The sequence below is a fragment of the Dunckerocampus dactyliophorus genome, chromosome 9, assembly GCF_027744805.1.
Source record: "Dunckerocampus dactyliophorus isolate RoL2022-P2 chromosome 9, RoL_Ddac_1.1, whole genome shotgun sequence".
NCBI lineage: Eukaryota > Metazoa > Chordata > Actinopteri > Syngnathiformes > Syngnathidae > Dunckerocampus > Dunckerocampus dactyliophorus.
The window spans coordinates 14,868,290-14,891,030 of record NC_072827.1 but is presented as its reverse complement, the minus strand read 5'-3'; the positions used below and the strand labels follow the sequence as shown (position 1 = coordinate 14,891,030).

General features: G+C 40.7%; 1 protein-coding gene across 3 annotated transcripts in view; it reads right to left on the bottom strand.

The window, feature by feature from the left end:
* The window catches only part of igfbp5b (insulin-like growth factor binding protein 5b), a 38,616-nt gene extending 18,689 nt beyond the window's left edge, over positions 1 to 19,927 (bottom strand). Inside the window, exons 1-5 of one of the 3 annotated variants that reach the window (XM_054787225.1) lie at positions 19,843 to 19,927; positions 18,905 to 19,006; positions 18,769 to 18,831; positions 17,394 to 17,472; positions 374 to 747 (exon numbers count right to left, since the gene is read on the bottom strand). In XM_054787225.1, coding sequence (XP_054643200.1) covers positions 374 to 707 — 334 coding nt within the window. In that variant the 5' untranslated portion in view covers positions 708 to 747; positions 17,394 to 17,472; positions 18,769 to 18,831; positions 18,905 to 19,006; positions 19,843 to 19,927. The remainder of the gene's footprint in view (positions 1 to 373; positions 748 to 17,393; positions 17,473 to 18,768; positions 18,832 to 18,904; positions 19,007 to 19,842) is intronic. The other 2 variants (XM_054787226.1, XM_054787227.1) reach the window with 2 other exon arrangements.
* Positions 19,928 to 22,741: the final 2,814 nt, after the last annotated feature.

The window sequence follows — 22,741 nt, the reverse complement described above, 5'->3', positions numbered from 1 at the left end:
CAAGCAGCAGTAAAGCAGCAGTGGAGCGTTTTGCTGTTCTAAACTCTTTGTGGACGCATTCATAAAGCATCATCATTACAGCCACGCGCATTATGCGGTATTCCGGCGTGCAACTTGCATGAGAGAAGACATAAGAAGCTCCAAGGCGCTAAATTAAATCAGATGACACCTCATAGGCTGCCATCTGTCAAACAAACGGTCCGTCAGGGAGCAACTTTTTTAGATTGCAGCACCATCTGGATAGAGGATCAAATAGTGGGGGCGGGGGAATAATCAATAACGTGGGTTAATTAATTGATTAAACAGCTTTATATCAGACCCCGCGGTGTGCGCGCCATATGTATTGATCCTAACATGAATGTGCGAGGCTTACCTATTGGTGGGTGCGCTGGTTTGTAGCCCTTCTCGTTGGTGCACACTCCCCTGCCGTGGAGGAGGGCGTGCAGGGGCTTCTCCTCCCCGCTCCTGGGCAGGCAGCGGAGACCCTGCGCGCACGTCCCCGTGTACACGCCGCACGCTTGGCCCTCGGACAGCGCGCATGTGAGGCAGCAGCCGCAGCCCGGCTCCTTGACCAGCTGGCAGCCGCTCGGGATCGGAGGACACATGGACATCGCCTTGTCGTCGCACGGCTCGCACGGCACGTACGAGCCAAAGCAGCCGGACAGTCCCGAGAGAAATGTCACCAAGAGGCAAAAACTCCCGAACATCTTCAGACGTCTTGTCTTCTGCTAGAACGTCAAGATCAAACTGCGCACAGGAGGAGGAGGAGGAGGAGGGGGGAAAAGTGCTCTAATGAACACAATGCCTCAATCAGATAATCCGATTTTAAGAGTCTTTATCCAAGAGTGTTGCTATCTAATTTAAACGACAGGAGCAAAAAGCACATTAATTAAGTAAAAAACGTCCTCTGCAGGAGCAAACCTTTGCATTTACACTCCACTCCCCCTTCAATTAGCACTACTTTCTCACCAGAAGTTCCAGAGCAGACTGATCAACTTGAGAGCTGCCTTGGCTTTTTAAAAACAGACCAAACCCCGAACTATGAATACTTAACAGCAGTAAAGGGAGGCGCACTTGTTCCGTGGCTTGGCCGCCCGCCATCCCTTTTTTTTTTTTTTTTTTTTTTTTTAACAAGCCCAGCAAGGATCCCTCTTTCACCAAAGGGTGGGCGATATTGCAGATATTGGGATCAATCCGATACCATGTAAATACTGGAGCCAGTTTTGCCGATACTTATACTTTTTACTGGAATATTTACAAGATTATTGAATGATTTTGTGATTTTTTTTCTTGAATTTGTTCATTGTGATTATAATCAGAATAAACACACGACAAATGTTTTGGGCAAACAAAAACAAAACTAAAATTTTAACCGGGATCCAGGATGTGCAGAGGTTACTTCAATTAAATTGATACTGATAAAGATACTTTTTATTTTGATAATCTGATACCAAGTAAAAACAGGACCAGTATTGCCGATACTTTATACTAGAACATTTTACAGATTATTGTATGATTTTGTGATCTGTGCTCGCATTTTTTGAACAACAAACTAATTTGTGAGCAATTTAACAATATATAAATATAACAATGTCAACAATTATTCTCTTATTCCCACAAATAGCTAAACAAAAGCAAAAACAAACCTTTAGGGCAGCGTTTAGTTGTGCAAAATGGCAATCCTAGCCCACCCTCTTTCCATTTTTCAAGAAAATAGAACACACATGTTTCTTTGCAGGATTCTTATGTGCCTGTGCCATACTGCAAATTGATATTGATGTTACCTTTCACGTTTGCCCCTCCTTGCTTTCACCAAATTGTTTTGTGTTGGAAGCTGGACAACTGGGCTACTGATTGGCCGTCTGCCTACTTAAAACTGTTTTTTTTTTGTAGCCGGGAGATGCCATTTTTTTCTTCCATGCTGGCTTGGACTTCTACTTTTTAAACATTTAATAGTTGCAGCATCCTCTAGTGGTTCGTTCAGTTGCTCTGCATTTCTTTGTTTTCCTGTGTTGACTTGTTGGCTTTTCAGTTAATTCTGCTCTCTCCTTTGTTGGCTTTGTTGTACTTTGAGCGGCTATAACCGTTTTTTGGCCTCTGCATCTGAAGTCCGGACTGACACAGCACATAACGCCGATACAGATACTTTTCACTTGAAATTCAATAATTCAATTTTTGCAAAATGTAGGCAAAAAAAAACATTTATTTTCATCAACAAACTCATTTGTGAGCATTTGACCAATGTAACAACATCAACACAATAATACAATTATGTTGTTATGTACAACTTCTGGAGCAAAATAAAGTAAATAGTGCAAAATAATCAAAAGCAAAAACCACTATTGGCTCTCATTCAAATCCTCCAAAGACTTCCTGTGTCCAAGGACTTACTGCCTGAGTTTGTAAACAATGTGGATATAACAATATCAACAATGTAACAAATAAAACAGTGCAACAAAAAACTGATATTTGTGTGTCCTGGAAACTGGACAACATTTCTGTTTGCTATGCATTCATTCACAGTCAAACCAGTATAATTTGTGTACATTATGACAATATTTTCTTATTTGGGGTATTGCACATAGATTATTTTATACATTCAACCATCATGCCCAAAAGCCACCTGCACCTGTTGCATCCACTGGACATCATTTGTGTCAAAATTGTGGCCACCTTGGTCCTCCTCCCTTCATGCATGTGGGAAGAGGAAAAAAACAAAAACAAAAGAGATCTATGGGGGGAAGATGTCACGAATTGTGAGATTGGAGGCAACAAGCCTGACAAGTTAAGTGCAAGGAGAGCTCTGTGCATGGACAATAATACCTGATTGCTTCAGCGTGTGCTGCGCTGCACGTCACTGCAGCTTGCCAAGCAAAAGGCTGCTATTTCCATCTAAGCCGCTTTCTGAAATGTGTTTTTCCCATCCAGGAAGCTATGTCCTTCATATATGACACTCACCTTGTGATAAACGGCCGCACTCTATTTCCAAACTTGTAAATTATACGTTTCATTATATCTGACCTTGCATCTTAACCGAGCATCTATGAGGAATGGTTGAGTCATGTCATTATACTTATTGACCACTAGAAGACACTGTTAACACTGACAAACAGTGAAGCTCAATTTCATCACATGCTGTATGCTGTATAGTTGGAAGCATACAGAGAATGCACATCAGCTTGTATCCATATAATCCAAAAATGTACAATATTTGCTTCAGCCAGAGTGTTTTCCTTCCAGAGGCTGCATGATTTTAAAAAAGTGGATGTGGCCTCCGGTTTCACGTACCTATGCAGCTAACTCAACCAAGACCTCACCTGTCTCCGGTTTGGTTAGGAAGGCATGTCAGCGCCTTTACTTCCTGAGGGTACTGAAGAACGCTGGTCTATGAGGCTCAGTCCTAACACAGTTCTACAGATTGATGGTTGGAGATTGTTCTCTGCTCCAGCACATTGTGTGGCACGGCAGCTGCGCACAGGGTGTGATGGCTTCACAAAAGGTTCTCGAGAGAAGCCTTCTTTCTATTGCTGACATCTTTACTTCCGGATGTAAAAAAAGGGCCAATTTTTTTTGCTCCGCTTCCATGAGGAAGGAGGCTGCAGATCATCGGAGAGCAGGACAAAGCACCTGAGGAATAGTTTCTTCCTGTGAGACTGCTGAACTCTGGGGATGCTCCCTGAAGGACAACAAACAAGAGAACACAACCAATACTGCATATGCACGGGACTTTCTTACAGTCCGGCCCTTAAAACTTGCAGCAAGGTGAACACAAGTGAAATATGATCGGAAATCGTTACTGAAATTACAACAGGCAAGCACTGGCTTGGAGAATCGCCTGCTCAGACAGTTAGCAGAGCGGCCTGCAGAGCAGCACAGCCATGCACCACTGCTAGCCGCTTTAGAAGGAGTTGGAGTCAGCCACACAACAGGCGTAAGCACTGACCAGGCTAAAGGCTAGACCGTGCCTCAGAGTCCATTTGTTCTATTCATCAGCTTTTATTGCCGTTTATTAGTGGTGAGTACTTATGCATTTTACAATTTAAAATCGTTGAATAAGTGTGTGAGGCATATTTACTGTTTAAAACTTGTGCTTCCATGCAACTTCCTTCAATGCGAGCAAACAATGGAAACTGAGAGACAAGGAGGGTTCTGAAGCTGAATCTAAGCTAGAAATTACACTTTCATTGCAAATGTTGACCCAAAATCGAGCGACAACGTGCAGGAGCAGGAGGGTTTGGAGGGGGTGGAGCGAGCCGCATATCCTACTGTGGCACTTCAATGCTCAGCATAATCCAGTCTTTTTTAGTGTTAAAAATAGACAATATTATGACCGACTCAATTACTCCCTTAAGTCTCGGGAACGTAACAATTCAAAGAGCGGGAGATCCACTGTATGCATTTTTGCCATTTTCTGTCCAGACTTTAGAGGCACTCTTTAGACTACATGAGGTGGTCAGCAGTACATGTTTCTCACAACTGGCTCTGCTTATTATCTCAGTGTGACAGTCGACAAAACAGGTTTACTTATAAACAACTCACAAATTCTTCACAAGTTCAACAATTATAAAACAGCCCTTTGGAAAAACGCCACTTTTTTTTTTTTTTAACCATGTAAGGCCACTATTTATCCACGCATGTTTGGTCGAATTGAAGTATGTTCAACCAAAGCCTAGCTGTACAGCTGTACATTGTCAGCATAGGCTGACTGTTTTTCTTTCTCTCATTTGTTTGGCACATCACACAAAGCAAACCAGAGTCTTATTTGATCCAGTTTTACAAAACCGACCAGTAGTCACATCTGTATCCCCACATCTCGAATCCAGACACCCCCACCCTTCAAAAATCAAAGCCATTATCCACCTGTTACCTGCGAGTACAAACATAGCACAAAGACTCAGTCACACAGAACGTTATGTGTTTATTTTGAAGTCAGTCACAGCGGATAACTGCAGTCTAAAAATGCAAGCATACCAAACTTCTCCCAAACGTAGGATTTGGCTGTGGGCAATCTGTTATCTACCATCCTGTATTCCCATCTAGCTACTGTGTCACAGACTCAATCTCCTCCGTGATGTCACCCTGAATGCCACACTTGTGTGCTGTACAGCGAGCTGAGGGAAGTTAAAGAAAATCAGTGGAATTCACAACAACGTGACCCACTTTCTCACTGACCCAAAACCAACATTTAAAAACAAAAAATAGAATTTGACAATACCAAGCCAGTGACTAGTAAAGTGTTTCATGTTAGTGAACGCCTTGGAAAGATTGCAAAAATCAGTTACGGCAATAAAAAAACACTGACTACAATAGGACCCTTGCGCTGGTGGGGTCATAGAAAGACTGTATTGCAGTCATCTACAGCAGATTATTTAATGAGTTCATATAGAAATAAAATACAAAGACCCCAAATTGGGACTCAAAGTACACAGAGGTATGCTTGATATACATGTATATCTGTTAAAAAGCATGAGTGCACTTAACACTTAACACATTCTGTTCTTCCTTGTTCCACTTTGTCAATATGTCATTATTTATATACACGAGCGAAGTGTGTAATACACAAACAACACCTTGCTCTATGGCATTAGAAACGGGATTGTTTGTGTGACTAAGGGTGTTTATCTGCTGAGACAAGCCTCGTGGCTTCAGGAATGATCTTGCTAGCAATCTGCTTTCTGTCATCTGAGCTGCGCTGACAAAAGTCACCAATTCGTATAAAGTAAAGAACATACTGTAACTTCAATACGCTGGATGTTATCTGACAAAGAGAATGGAAAAATATAGAGGGATGTAGTAAAAGTTCATTCATTTTCTTCCGCTTCACTTTTTCAGTGTCACGGGTGAAGTGGAGTCTTATGCAGCTGACTTTGGATGAGCAATTCCCACTTATATTGTGTCACCCGTGTCCAATACACCTCACACTATAAACTACTGCAAAGCCTACACTCATAGAACCTGTGTCAGACTGTACTAGATAACCTTTGTATTGTTGAAAGTCAGCCTCAACTTTTAGCCAGGAAGAAAAATATTGGCTGTCTGAATACAGTCGTCCCTCGTTTATCGCGGTCAATTAGTTCCAGACCCGATAAGACCTGATAAGTGAATTTAGGATTCAATATTAGCAGTAGTAGGATTCAATATTAATAAACTGAATATTTTCATAGTTAGAGCGTAGACAACCTCTTTATGACTTTCTAAATATCAGTTTTACCATTATTAGAGCCCTGTAGTTATGAAATAAGGGGAAAATTCCTCTACAGTGCTGTAAGAGACTTATTGTGCCAACACTTGATTGCAGTTGTTGCTGCTAAGGGTGACCCAATCAGTTATTAGTAGGGATGAATGAGTACACCACTATCTGTATCTGTATCTATTCACCCATCTAAATGATCTGTATTTGTATCTGTACTCGGAGTGGGCGTGGTTGGGAAATGTATTGTTTATTTGAAAACTATTTACAGAACGGCCTCAAAATTGAGATTCAAATTATGTTTTTGATCACAAAAGTAAAAGAACCACTTACAGAACATATTTTTTATGATGTATTTTAAAGGTTTTTTTTTTTTGTGAAGTTTGTGATTCATGCAAGCATCCAGTGATGGCACCCAGGGAAATAATCTGTCAGCCTTTCTCACTGTATTTTTCTCAAAAGCACTGTGTTCAATGCTACGAGCAACGTTTTCCAACTGACTTTATATCACCAGCCAAATTAGAAGCAAGCAGACGAAAAAAAAAAAAAAAAACACAGACAGTGACCGATGCAATACGAGCCGTTTACAGCTCTGTCTTGTCAAATGCATCGCGTATGTAACGAAACAAGTCTAACAACGAACTGTAAGTATCATACAAGCCGATTAGCAGCAGCGAGCACTTACTCATTGCATCGAGCATTGAGTGCATGCTCATGACGGGTCAAATTCAGCAAATTCAGACACCGTGAGCGCGAAGAGAGTGGTCTTTATGCACGCTGAGTATGTTTTGACGCATGGCAATTTTGGCATTAATGTGTCGCCAAGCGAGTCTCTCTAGGGAGGGACGGTCGCTGTGCGTGACTGGCCAATCACAGAGCGTTAAGAGTGAATACATAAGTAGTTACCCAATGACGATAATCCTTCATCACAATTACGGATAATGACGAGCTGTATTCGTTTCATGCTTGTACTTGGCAAAAATGCATTATCTGTAATGGATACTTGTCTAAAGGCCCTGTCACACCTTGACGATTTAGCCAGCGTACGCCAATGTATGAAAAATTTGGCCAATACGCTGGCGTACGTCGAAGAAGTTATGGGTAAGTTTTGCATAAGTGAAGAGCACACTGAAGCACGCCGGCATACGTCAAAGTACGTCCAAATTGTCCAAAAATTTGGTGCATGCACAAAACTTTGACATATGTCAATGTATGATTCATATGTCCCACATACGTGGGCAATAAGTTATGCGATCGTTGACGCCCGTTCACACATGTTATTTGTAAGTTACGCACAAGTCGTAATACGTCCACATACCTTGAGACAAAACTGTGTCTTCTTGGCTCTCTTCTTGGTAAGGATTGGCTGAGAGGAGATGGAGACCACTGGCGAAGCAGCTTCCGATACCATTGACGATGCCTGAGAGGCGTCAGAACCTGCGTCATCTCCATCAGAGTGAGAGTGGGAGGGGGAGGCTGTGGGTGGTGATGGATCCCTCCGTCACTGCCTTGATACTTCTTGGCAGCGGTCTTCGAAATTTTCTTCGGCATGATGGTGATGTTGACACTGCGATGTCTAGTGAGGTTATGATTTGCGTCATCACGTGGCAGCCTTTTTATAGGCTACGGCACGTGATCGTCGGCCATACGCTGCCGTGCGGTTTGCATAAGTTAGACTGGCGTTGGGCATAAGTTGTGAACGCCAGCAACACGCTACGCATTCGTTGGTATAAGTTGTCTATAAGTTATAGAAACGTTCTATATCAGTTACTAATACGTCATGTATACGTCGAACTCGTTATGAATACGCTATGTATACGCCCAAAATTGAAAAAAACAGACAGTTCAACGTATGCCATCAAAATGATCACGTCGGGCATGCGCTGGCTACATCGTCAAGGTGTGACAGGGCCTTCAAACGAGTATCCGGCTCATCCCTAGTTATTAGGTTTAGGAGGCAATCACGTTTTCATGTAGGTTTGGATTTTTTTTTCCTCCTTTAATAATAAAAAGTTTCATTTAAGAACTGCAGTTGGTGTTCAGTAAACTTGTCATTTAGTCATTTTTATTCCTGAAAATGCTTGTCCCCAGGGTCTCATCGGAGGCATCCCAAAGAGATTAACGAGCCACCTCAACTGACTTCTTCTCCATTTGGAGGAGCAGCTCTACTGAGCACCCACTGGATGACCGAGCGCTCACCCTATCATATATCACAAAATATGAGTCACAGAAAGCTCCCATACAAAAACATCGATATCAGTGTCAGCCTGGAAACTTGTGAAATAAGTCCCAAGGTCCATTATTAGACTTATTTTGGAAATGATTTGAATGCAAACTTGCTGTGTGCATTGGCCCGTTGAAAACATTTTGGGGATCACAAATTCGGTTTTCTGTTTCTGAAGCATTGCATCATATCTCATCGTAAAGACCAATATGTTTTGTGTCCTTTAGTTGACAGTGTTGCTATAGTGTGGGTTTCAGTTACCATCAACCAGCATCGATGCCCAGGAGAGGACCTGCATGATCTTGTAATGTGAGACTCATCCGAGCATTGGGATGGAAACTCTGCAGATTGAGATAAGCTGTCTGTTAAACTTAACACTGTACACAAGTAGCAGTCTTTTTATAGCCTATTAATGTATGGTTGGCCTACAGCATTTCCAAAACAAAGCCTATTTAAACATGTGGATGAAGCCATGCAGAAAGTTCAGTGGGGGTAAGAGTGTGAGCGCTTTGGAATGGTTTTGCTTTGTGGCCTGGTGCTTGGCCAAACATTTACGCACAACTTACAAAAGCGAACACTGGGTTTTGTTAAATAGTGATGTATTTTTGGTTTGTCCTCCCTGCAGAGTCACTTTTTTAACCTCAGGGATGATTAAAGGCTGCATATCACTTGCTTCCAAATATTTTCACTGTTTTTATGTATCTTGCAAATATATTCAATCATTTTATGATACATGGTTTAGAGACTCAGCCAGCATCAATTTGTTGCCTTTCATTTGGAAAATGTAAAGACATGGAACAAAATATGCCCGGGAGATAAATAGTCTTTTTGTCAAACTGGGTCATTCTGCTAAACTGTCATAGTTTGACTCAATCCATTTCGAACTTTATAAATCTTTACTTTTTCACAGCTGTTGAATGATTTATATTTATTAACTTACAGATCAATGCAGATTTATGTTACATCTTTCTAGCAATACATATTAATCATTAATCAAATCTGTCATCTACAACAGCTAATAAACCAAGGGCTCTGTCCCGTAGGGCAGAGATTCTCAACTGGTGACCCATTTTCAGTGGGTCATGTATCTTTGTCAAAGAAATCATACGAAAATAATCTTGCACTTTTATTCTGAAGGGGTGAGATGGCGGCGCGACTGAACGCAGAGGCCCCTCTCCCTCCCGATGTTTTTACATTTTGGCATTCACCAAAACACGTGCACGTACGTTGCTGTCAGACATTGCCGTCAGCTTTTAATGGACTTTAAAACCAGAGAACGCCAGGGAACTACAGAAGCTAGGCTTCCTCCGGCGGCCCGGCGGTGTGAGAGGAAGCAGAGGGATCCAGGCTAGGCTAACGGCTAACCCGTACAAGTCTGTGTTATGATATGAATGATATCAGTGGTGGTTCTAACTTCAGTGATTGGTGGGTCCCTCAGCCAAACCGGTTGAGAACCACAGCGTTAGGGGGCATGGCTCAGGTGGTAGAGTGTTCTTTTCCCAAACTGACGATTGCTGATTCGATCGTCCGCCCTCCCGTGACCATGTTGTAGTATCACTGATAAGACACTGAACCCCCGGTTGCTCCGCATACAATATCATCAGTAGTTAAACGTGGTAGCACTGTCAAAGCGCTATGAGTACCTTCAAGGTAGAAAAGCTTGACACAAGTGAAAGTCCATCATCCACAATGTAGTTTAACGATTCTGTGTAAATATTGACATCAAATGGTGGCAAATTAAAACTGTTTGGCCATGGATGGTCAACAGAACAGCACGGGTAGCGTCCAAATACATCTCAGAAACATCTGCTTAAGTATGAATAACATAATAATCATTCAGCCCAGCCTATGGAACTTCTGATTAAGTATGAGTAATGAACGAAACGACTGAAAAATGTCTGAATTTTGTTTGCATCTTATAAAAGGCCAAGGTACACCCATCGCATCATCACAACAGTTGTAGCTCCTTGACGGTCCACATCGCTAGATTTGAATTAATACTGTATTTGGATCACTATTACTTTAGAATACTGTTATTTTGGAGAACTATCACACTTCAAGGTCCTGCACAAGGAACTAGCTGAGTCCCATATGCGGCTTACTGCCCTGTAGGAGATGGAGCGTGATGACAAGCAGACTGCCTACATGAAATATGTGAGTATATAACATGCCACAACTGCGAAAACCTTATTTTTTATCCTCTTGTTGGCAAAATGTTGTCATGTTGTCTATTGGTGAGTTCCATGATTGGAGAAGGACAAGCTGCCCCTGCCCAACAGCCATAAAAGTCTAACAAGCATCAAGATTCCATCTGAGTAAAGGTGAAAACAGGAAAAAAAAACAAAGAAAGAACATATGAGAACCTATAAAAAACTAACAGTATACAATTTTGTCCATGTCCAAAGTTTGGGACAGCTAGTGTCATCTGTCAATGTCTAGAAATGTCTGTAAACCAGCTCAAAACAAATAAAAATGTCCCAAAAATTTCAGACAGAATCATTAAACAGTGCCGTCGGACAGAGCCTAAAACAGGGGCTTATTTTTACTTTGTTTTATTCTGTGCTGTAATGACAGTATTGTAATTTAGGAAGCAACCACCTCATTTGTCCCTTAAAGTGCTCATGACACCTAAGCACGTTAATCTTGTTATTTTCACTGTGAAAAATAACATTGAAAGGCATATTTCCTGTGTCAGATCTATGCTAGAATGTTGAAATATTTCGCGTTTCTTACACTTTTAGTCACTGAAAGCAGTTTCCGGAAGAAGACTGGAGAAAAACATCACTTCCACAAGTTCTTCATTGATTAGAATGGTTTCTGCATTGTTGTGGTGCACGCATCCATCCATTTTCTTCTTCTTATCTGGGCCTGGGTTGCGGAGGCAGCAGTCTCAGTAGGGAAGCCCAGACTTGCTGGTCTCTGGTCAACTCTTCAAGCTCCACCAGGAGGACATTAAGACATAATGCCTCCAGCTTGTCCTAGGTTTGCCCCAGGGCCTCCACCCGGCTGGGCATGTCTGAAACACTTCACCAGGGAGGCGTCCAGGAGGCATCCGGACAAGATGCCCAAGCCACTTCAACTGGTAAATCTAATGTAACCTCAGAAATGCCGTCTATATTCCAAAATGAGGGTGCTGGCCTCAAAATGACACCCTAACATTAGGTGTGTTACTAGAAGTGAGCCCATCAGTGTTGCAGTTCCATGCCAGACATTGTATTTGTTGGAAAGCAAGGGTCTGCCTGGTCATTCGCAAAGGATCAACAATATTTTACTGCTTTTTACCAGTGAGACTCCTGTTGCAAATGTGCAAATAAGCTGTTTCGATTTCAAAATAGTTTTGCAAGGACGATAGCAACAAAAGCACCCTGCTCAACAAATGTTGGCAATGAAAGACTTTTTCCACTGCAGTTTGATGAGCCGTTGAAAAAGGGTGGTGTGGATATTCGCCACCATTTCACCACTGGGGTAATGGGGATGTGAGGAACCGTACGCGAAGAGTACATACAGTACATGACCTTCGTCATCCACAAGTTAGTTGCAGTAACAACATCTGGAGCACAGGCTATACTATACTGCAAAACAGGACATCAGCCTTCGCATGCACATCAACTTTAATGACATCCCATTCTTAATCTGTAGGGTTTAATATGGAGTTGCCCTGCTGAAACAGAGTTTTGCATGATGCCATGCGAGGTTTGAGAGCATACACTGCCAAGCATCAGCATGTTTTGTTAGCTTCAGCTCAGCTGTTTGTTATTTCGCTTTTTCTGTGCGTGTGTTTAGTCTTTGTGACGCCACTGCTGGGTAATGGAAAAATAAAATGAGATACCGGCCAGAAAAAGAAAAGAGAAGTTGAACTTGGAAGTGGAAGTGTGTCACGCAGTTCAGCACAATATTGCAAAGTCGACAATAAATTCATCAAAACATTTTATTATTTGCAATTTACTATTACACTGGAAACCGTTTATGTTGACGTCCCTCGGACTGGCTGAATGAGTCAACGTAACAAAACATAACGTAACAAAACTAACAATTTCTTGCACGTTTACTTGTGATTTTGGCCAGAGAATGGGCAATGATAAAATATTGTTGAACCTAGTACATTATTTTGTCATGGTTTTCCTCCATTTGTGCATATTCTTACTCATATTCTTCTGTTTGTTGGTGAAATGTCATACTCAATCTAACGAGAGCTGCAGCGGTAATTCCATTGTATGTCATGACTACAATAAGATTCGTACAAGTCTTTCATCCAGTGGCTAACAATCTTTAAAAAATAAATAAATAGGTGTATTTTGTTAGTTCCTGTGGTAGAATCCAGTTTAATACCGCTGTGCTTTTACTTTGGAGCTTACTTTCTGCTGAACAAGAGGTCACTGTGTGCTTTTTAACGCTGTAACTAGACAATATCTGCTTTGGTCGTGTCATGCTACTTAGCGATGACGCAGACGTTAATGCAATGCGCTAACATAAATGGAACCATTTTTGGCTTTCATTTTATTTTGACTGACTTTTGACTATATCGCGGTTCATCGGTTCCAGACCCAACCGTGATTAGTGAATTTGCACAAAGTAAGATTCCTTATTTATAAATGGAATATTTTCGTAATTGGAGCACAGAAAATCTGTTTATGACCTTCTAAATAATTTTTTTTAACATTAGACTCACTAAACACTCCTAAAGTCACCTTTACACAGATATCACCCAATATAGTAGACATAATAAGACATAAATAAGACAAAATATACACACAAACACACACACCATCGTTGCCAAGTCTGCTTATTCTAAGCGACTTCGTTTTTTTTTTTTGTAAAGTTGCTTGCACATTCCCAATTTCCCTGTTGTTTTGGACTTTATTACTACTTTTACAACATTTACTACAGTCTGATATAGTAATAACACTTGTGTATTTGTACATTGTACTTTTTACACACACACACGTCTTACACACTACCACTCACTTTAGAAAATACTGCATCTTGTTCTATGATGATGATAATGATGGTACGTTAGATTCGCATGCACAGGGTTTTGTCTTTCAATGCGTGTCTTCTGAATGCCTTATATTTGTATTATAGTTAATTTTTGTGCTTGAAAATGCTTTAGTTGGGCAATAAATATTTACAATTTGCTTAAACATGCATATATTTGACTAATAATAGGTCGTAGTCAACAGCAATCATTTTTTTATTCATATATTTTGAAAAGACGTGAAAGAGTGACGCTGCGAAAGTCAAAACGAGGAATGACTATGGTAGGGATTATATCAATTTCTACTTTACCCCAGTTTAACAAAGCAGGGGATTCCAAGTGTCCCAGAATGGATTGTATTTGACATTCGATTTTACACTCCTGTATTTTATGTTTTGAGTTCAAATTATGTCTACTGGGGAGTTACTGTCCAATGAAAAAGTCAACTATTTTGCACACTGAAAAGTTTGTCAAATTCATGATTCTGTGTTGCAGTTTTAGCCCAAACAACTGTCTGTGGTAAATGTTCTCCTGGAAAGCAAAAGGTTGCAGCTGGGTGATCGACTGGACTCATCAGCAAATGTGAACAGGCTTCACTGAAAAGGGCAGGGGTGAGTATACTTCCATGAGGCAATTTTAGACTCCTCCTGCTGGGAAGGCAGCTGTGTGCCGTCTCATCACTGCCAGAGCATGGACTTGATTCATAGAAACGTTTCCCTGATCAAAAAATTGAAGCCAAAATTGATAATGACTAGCTCTAACTTTGGGCAGCAGTAGTCTATAAGGAATTTTATCTGTGATTTTAAAAGTAATCTTCTTCCTTTACGCAAGGCATGGACCGAAAGGAAAAACGAGGATGAGATTTATACAACTTTGGCAACTGACTAGCGAGTGAGGAAGACAAACACTAGCAACTGACTTAAATTAGAAAAGGGTGAAAGTCATGTCCCAGTAAGGCTGCTAGCCAGCATTTGGTGTTAAATGACATGGGTTGTGCACTTACTTTATTTTTTTACAAGCAATTAAGTGTTTTATAGGGCGAAAGTCTCAGACAACAATGTATTTTAAGATGAACTTAAGAAGAAACATGTTTAATTGTCCACCCTAGGGGAAATCCTGTTTTTACATTCTCAGATTTTTTTGCAATATGCATGTTGTGTAGATAAGAACATCCACATCCAGTAATGTAATAGTGATGCAGTAAGAAAGTAACATATGAGCAGGTTGAATACCTGGCAACCTTCCCGTTTTTTCCCGGCAAACTCATATTTTGCCTGTATTTTACATTGCCTTTCTATTTAAATCGTTTCCTGGAAATATCCCATATTTTTGCTTTCACCATAAACATAAAATGAAAAGTGCTCAGCGGTGGGGCTTGGCGATTAATTGAAGAATACACACTACCGACATTTAGACTTTCTAATCGACGTAAAACTGCCGTGTCCGTTATTTCCATGAACCCCACCCCCGTATATTAACTTTTTCTGCTGCGCGGAGATTCTGTCACTCCCTTAGAGAGTTTTAGAGAGTGTATTAGTGTTTTAACGTGCCTGTTCATTTAAAACTAAAATGGGATTTTTTTTTAAGTATTTTCGTGCAAGAGATTCATGATGACGTGTTGCAATCAGTGCAAAGGGCACTGGCAAAGGCGGTATACATGCAACGACTGCCAGCTAGTGCAGCTGTGCAAAAGTACGCTGGTACATTTCACTCCCTTCAAGGAAAACAGCACTTTTTTGGGGGAATTTTGCCTCACCCACAATCCTTATGAGACATGAACACACAGTTCTTTCTTTTTTCTGTGCATTCTGAAGATAAAAAAAAAACAGCTTAAAAAGATGGCGCTAATTAATGCATGGAACGGGACACACTTATTTTGCCTATAAAGCCCGCTTTTAAAGCACATCCAAAAACCTCCAACAACATGTTATTGTGTTATATAAATGATGTGACCATGTAGTAACAGGCACGTTCATGATAACATGTAATACTTACAGTATTTTGCAGTATTTTATTAATTTTAAGCATTACCGGAACATCCTTCCTGGGCGCATTAACTTCGCATAGCAACATAGCGCCTACAATAACAATGAAGCTGTAGCTTGGTTAATGTGCATGTCACATAATGTAAATAAAGCGTTGTTGGCGGTTTGTGGAGGCTTTTTGGTGAAATAGTTGTGTCCTATGATGTGTATTCTTAACACATTGGATTCATTCTTTCCTCTTTTAGCTGTTTTTATATCTTTAGAACGCACAGAAAACAGAAAGACATGTGTTCATGTCTCATATAAGGATTGTGGATGATGGGCAAAATTCCTCCCAAAAAGTGCAGTTTTCCTTTTAAGTTCATGCTGGACATTGAGCTGACAATCCGGGCTTTTAGCCCAATGGCTAGCGCTCTTTCTGCAGCCCCTGGTTCGAGCCCAAGGAGCTAACACGAGGCTAGCTGGACCAGGTGCATTGCTGACGCCCTCTGAAAGTCATATAGACACCGGGAATCATGTTCTAAAAGCTGACCAATTTGGGACGCGAGGTTCGATTATTTTAGTTGTGCTCGTCATGAATTACTTATCTGTCTTAAACAGAAAATAGAATATGTAAAGAACAAAAACTGCTGCATTTAGCACCATGCACTCCATATTGCTAAGTCACGACTGACCATGTGGTTCATGGCAAATGATTGATATGTTGACGTTTGAACTTATCATGACTTGACTGGTGGTAAATGCGAAACCAGCATTCGCCTTTGGCAGTTAAGTGTGGTCGTTGTTTAGTCATGGACCGCAAAATTGGACTTGATGCTTCAGAGGAGTATGATTCAATTTCTTCTTTTGCTGCATGTCAACTCGAGGTCATCCCCAATCACTCATTTGAATGCGAGTGTGGGTTTCCTTGCGTTCCTGTCTCTTTTGTGTTTTTATTGGAATGAACATGCCAAGAGAGAGCAAAGTTAACAAAGGCAATACATGTAGCAGATTAATGTAAAAGATTTTTTTTGAATCCCCCAAAAATGAATGAAAAATAATTTTATGTAATTTACCATATGGCAACAAGTGGTTCCTTCATTTTTCTAAATTACTACTTACTTCCCATCAGCCACAGAAGTTATTTTCCTGCAATATATTACATTTTTTTCTCTAAAAAATCACTGCCAACTATAATGATGGGACGCATTTTATGTAAATGTAAAGGTTTTCAGCTGAGTTGTACTTTATGGCAGCTTATATGTGAAAAAGAAATGCATGGCTAAGCTTTACATTACATTACGCCCCATTTGTTAGTAGGGATAAGGATATTCAGCTAACTGCAGGCAAAAATTTCCCTCCGAATGTGAGTCTCTTAGTTCTTTGATTAGAGAGTGGTTTTAAATTTTGATTTGGTCAAGGCTCTGGTCGTGACTGCAATGCCACGATGAATCCCAAATAGGCCCAAGAGGACACAGAAGCTTTGGCAGGGTGTGTAATTATATAGTAAATTATTCAGTGGGTCGAAACCAAAGCATAAAGGCATTCATTTTCAAAACCAGCTTACAAGCGAGTCTCTGGCAGTGATTGCCATTTTCTTTAATAAACAAGACTAGAAAAGCTTCCAATCTCCTGCTGGTATAATATATCTTTGCATGCATATACAGTAGTGACTCCAATCCCTCCACCCCCTCTTACACGGATAAAGGACATTCCTTTAAAAATGGGTTCAAAGCACGCTCCTAAATGGGTGGATAAAGATACACACGTCATCGTCCCCTTGCTCTAAAAATCTCTTCACTTGCATTTGTTACATTTGTTAATTGTTATTCATTGAAATTTGCAATTAATCATCATCCCATCAGTGCAAACTCTAATAACTTTTTATACCCTAAATTTGTTGACATTTCCTAAAGTCACCCAAAACAGATTCCTGATCAAAATGTAAAGAACTTTCATTTTACACTGTTGAATCTTAAAGGGATAGTTTGGATGCTTTGGCATCCATATCAGTAGAGTACTACAGCAAAAGTGACTTACCTTCCCACTTGGTCCCATGAGCCCAGCTTTGTCGGATTTCGGTGAAGAGGAATGTAGTACCGGTTAGTTGTTGGGTCCCCTTAAGTAAAGAGTTTGGTTTCACAAAACAATATGCATTCAAAAGAGTAATACATGTGCAACACAAAAATGCCTCCTCGAAAAATAATCAGACATCACAAATCGCTTGGCGTTACTTTCTCTCTGTTCGTATCAATGCGCGCTATCGCCTGTCCATTGTTGTGTGTGCGATGAAGATGGACGCGAGTGTCGCAGCCATCTTGTTTGTGTATGTGTTCCACAGCGGATGAAGATGCGAGCGTCCACTGTCTGGACCTGAAGTCCATTTTTGTGAACTCCCCTTGCCATCCACCTCTAAATGTTCTTAATTGGATTTAGATCAGGTCAACACGCAGGATCGTCCATCTACAGGAGTGACGTTTAAACGGCTCAGGGCCGGTGAAATATGTTTTTGGGTCTACCACTTGGCTTTTTTTGTTTTATAACATCAGCATCTATGAAGAAGTTTCAAATGACTGCGTTACTGCGTCCAACATCAGCAGCGGCAGCGAGAGGCCTTGCTTATGCAGCGCAACAATCCGACCATGTTCAAAGAAAGGAAGCGTTTTTGCCTTTGCCATCAAGAGATCATGACAGTGTGAATACCTGACAGAAAACGGCATTGAATCCTTATTTTTGCCAAGATTTTGGCTTTTAAAAGGCTGTGGTCTTAAACTTTTGATCGGATGATGAACATCTTATTTTACTTTAATGCTTGTTTGCAAGAAATTGCTTACTCAATTTTTTTTTTGTCTCACTCACATTCACTCACTTTAATTTTACATTTTGAAGCTCTACTATAACCTCCTTAAGATGCAACAGTGCAAAATGTAAATTTTTGTAATTTTTCAACTAGTCTAGGTCTTGGAGTATGTAAATCTACTTTTTTTTTTTTTTTTTAAACAGGTGCTAAAAAGGCTATTTTGGATCAAATTTGACCGATATCGATTGGGATGGATTTTAGCGGTCAGTGTGGTCAAAATGAAGGACGATTTTGGTCATGTTTGTGTGCATTTTTTATGGGACAATGGTGACAGAGTTCAAGGCAAACCGCAACACTGTTATGAGAACCGTCTGTGTTACCACCATTTTTGCCGGTTTTTGAAGTGGGAATCTCACAACTGACACAGTAAAAAAGAATTGTAGTAAATCACACATGATGGGAAAACATGTCATTCAGAGGTCATAGGGTGCCTTGACACACACACACACACACACATCTGTACTTGCTAGCACAAGTACATAAAACGGGCTACAAAGTAACAGATTCAATTTGAGTTGGGGGGTGGTTTGGTTTTCATATCATTAGAAAATTTACTTGAGCTGCAGTTTCAGTGACTGACATCATGGCAGGTAGTGTTGTGCAGGCCTTTGATCTGATCTTCCAAGATGAGGAGGTAACACAGAGAATGTGTCAGAGGATGATACAGAACGAGGGAGAGAACTGTGATTACCCTCTGATGAAGATGGATCTGATGGAGAGCAGCACGGCACATGTTTATGTTGAAAGCAGAGTGTCATTTGAATGATTTCAGGGCCTGGCTTTCCCCAACCATCTGACAGGGAAAGGAACCAATAGTTATGGTCAAGAATGGAAGACCTTAGATGCGTCTGACTTACTGTTAGTGCTTTCATCGGACTTCAAAAACTGGCTGGTTTTTAAGGGTCCCAAAGTGAGACTACTACTAGGAAATCAGAGGTGAAAACTGATATTTTCGAGCCACCACGTCTCTGAAATTGGTGTGTACCATATCGAGGGTGCTCCGATTCGACAATCGTGAGACAAGACAGTGTGTCGCTGCCAAATTGGCAGCAATTGGGGATGTCTGGGACTACTGCCTCTCGTGCACAACCCTGGGTTGGGAAATGTTTATGAAAAACAAGACAGGACTGTGTACTGGTTTAAGATTTTCCCATTAACAAGTGTGAAATACTCTAACAGATTACGACATTTTAATTGTAATGAAGTCATATTAACATTGTGGGGGAGAGTGGACTGTATGTGTGTTAGGTGGGTTCGTTGGAGCACCTCATCCACACCAGAACTGCGGTCAGAGAGTGAGTCCGGACACAGCAACAGAACTATTAAGACTTTATTCATCTACAGTCCAATTTCCATCCAACAGGTTAATCTGTAATGAGTATGATGTCTCTGGTTTCTGTAATGAATGAACATTAACACTGAAATGTAAATCGCTAGCTTAGAGGAGCACATGCCAATTTACATGCACACACATACTTGGCTTCACGACAAAATGGGCGCCAACAGGTTAGCTCGCACTTCAAACCGTCTGCATAATACACAGGCACACACACAACAATGGGCGATATTCGCCGCCTAATTTGCATATAAATACGATCGCGAACGATCGTTAACAGCACATTAACTCACCTTCGTCACTAACGCAGACAGACATATAGAGTACAAGGACAAGCTTTCCAACATGCCTGGATTGCTAGGCTGCGGTCCTACTGAGGACCCCTTAGTTGCCCTGGAAGGTGCCTGGTGCAAAACACAAATTAAGTCTGCCCTGAACAGTGCCTGTACTAAACATGAAATTAGGAGGGAATTTCACTGATCTGTATTAAATATCTGGATAGTTCATTGGCGATGACTTGTGAATCCACACGGCCGCCATATTGCCACTCGCAAGAAACACTTCTCGAACATGCTTTTGCATTCATAATGACCTTCTTTTATTAATTCGGATTGGACACAAATTTTACCTTAAGATGCCTTCATGTGCAGCTATTAACTGAACAAATCGCCAGTTCAAAGGCTGTGGACGAACATTTCACCTGTAAGTATGATTGAAATGTGGATTTATGATTGATAATTTAAGGGTTTTGCACTGTCGATCTCTCAGATATTTTCGATCGTGTAAAATTCCTCTGATTAAATGTATGTCCAGAATTGATATATTTATATAGCTCTGTAATAGCTAAGAGGAAATTTACGTACTTTTTTGTTATATCATGATATATGTATTTCTTTAAGGGACGAGGGTTGCGTTACTTGAAGGAATGGGAGAATCTCAGTGTTTCCATGATGCTTACCAGGCATTGTATACAGTGCAGTTAGCAAGCCAGTTTGCATACAATTGACCCGGCATGACCTTTCATTTGATAAACAACCATTTTTTTTTTTTTGCTGCTGCTGAATGACTGACGTAAAAGGATTCATTCATACGATATGTTCTGGAAAATAATTTAGCATAAGTGAATTGTATGAAAGTAAGAAAAAAAGTAAAGGATCGATCATGACCATAGATTTTAGTGGAAAAAAGGGATGGGATATGCAGTTAAAATTAAAATCTCTTTCTAGAGGAGTAAAACTATGCATTGCTATAGGGGAGTGCTGAGCCAGTGTGCAGAGTAGAATTTTGTCCCAAAGGCAATGAGAATTGGAAGGGGAAAAAGTACATTTAATAAAGCCAGAAGATAGAGAATAACGTATCAAATCGTTTTTAAGAGACGAAGGTTGCGTTACTTGAAGGAATGGGACAATCTCCCCACTTTTTAATGTAAAATATAGATGTTCTGCGAGCCTCTTCATCTGCTTTGTACACTATGTACGCTGTGCCAATGTAGTCGCGATGTGAGTGGTAAGATGGCGTCTCTTTGGCTTCAGCGGCTTGCACGGGCGGGTATGAGCTATCCAGTTATATTATACAGATCAGTGGGGAATTCACAACAAATATTGAACTCATAAGATGGAAGCCTTTTTACATTCTTTTGTGTGCACAGATAAAGTTTAAATGTCCAGTTTCAAAAGACATTTTGCAAGGTCAGTCAGTACTTTAAAGGCATTTCTACCAGAATTAAGTCACATCAATTTCTTCTTCATTCAAAACAGGTTTAACACCTGGGTGACAGGCAACCTTCGAGGAGTCTCTCCCTTGCAGGACGTCCGTCCGTGCGTCTGCCAGGATGAACAGCTTGTCGGGACGACTTAGGTGTTTCTGGTGTCTCTTTTTTTGGGGGATGCTTTCTTCCAGGTTTGGTCTAATATTTAAAAAATAGTTATTGAACCGTTCAACTACCTCGTTCATATCACCCTTGAAATATTTGTTAACTTGTTTTTATACATCTTATACGTTTTTTCTGCCTCTGCCTCTCGTTTTTTGTATAATAAATCTTCTATATAATGTGTTTTTCTTCTTACAGGCATTTTGCAGGCCCTTCCATTGAATGAGAAGGTGTGTCCAAACTTTTGGCCTATACGCTATATGTGTGTAAGTGATCTGTAAAACGTTATTATTTAATTATTTTTTTTATGATCTGTGTGAAGTTGGTGATTCATGCAAACATCCAGTGATGGCAAATGGGGAAATAATCGGTCAGCCTTGTTCAATGTAGTTTTCTCAAAAGCACCGCGACAAGCAAAGTTTTCCATCTGACTTTATATCACCAGGCAAATTAGAAGCAAGCAGATGGAGGAAAAAAAAAAAAAAAAAAGGCCGGCTGTGACCGACGCAACACGAGCCGTTTACAGGTCTGCCTTGTCAAATGCACCGTGCACGTAACGAAACAAGTCTACCAACTAACTTTAAATATCATATCAATAAAGAAGTGAAATAAAGAACGTGAGCTGGAGTCGAGCCAAGCAAGCAGAGAGTCACTGTCTGTATTGTGTCTGTGTGTGAAAGAGTGACAGGCATGGCTCCTCTCTCTGGCTGTTGCGAGTCTGTTTAGGGAGGAGCGGTCGCTGTGTGTGACTGGTCGATCACAGCGCGTGAAGAGTGAATACAGTAGTTACCCAGTGAGGATTCTCCTTCATCACAATTATGGATAATGACAAGCTATATTCGTTTCATTCTCATACTCGGATACTCGTTTTAGACGAGTATCCGACTCATCCCTAGTCAATATCTTCATCCACCTCCTTTGAATGTAGAAAGTTGGCAATTTGTTGCTCCGTTGAAGCAACATCCATTTTATCTGGTTCTTCTTTGCTCCTGACTGCCCTGACATACAACCTGGGTTTAATTTGGAGCCACGTCAAGATCACATCGTTCATTCGTTTTCAATTGCGTCCTTCATTTATTATTATTATTTTTTCTTTTGTGTCTTTCGCTTCTTTAAGAGCAGCGCTCAAAGCAGCATTATTATCCTGTAATACCTTGATTTCATTGCGCAGTGCTCCATTTTCCTCCCTCAGGTGTTTAACCATTTCATGAATCTCAGAGACGTTTTCAAAGAAGCTCGTCTTGAGGCTGTCATTCTGAAGTTGTAGAGATCTAATATCTTTTTGCAGGTTTTTTTTTAGATCATACCGTATTTGTACCGCA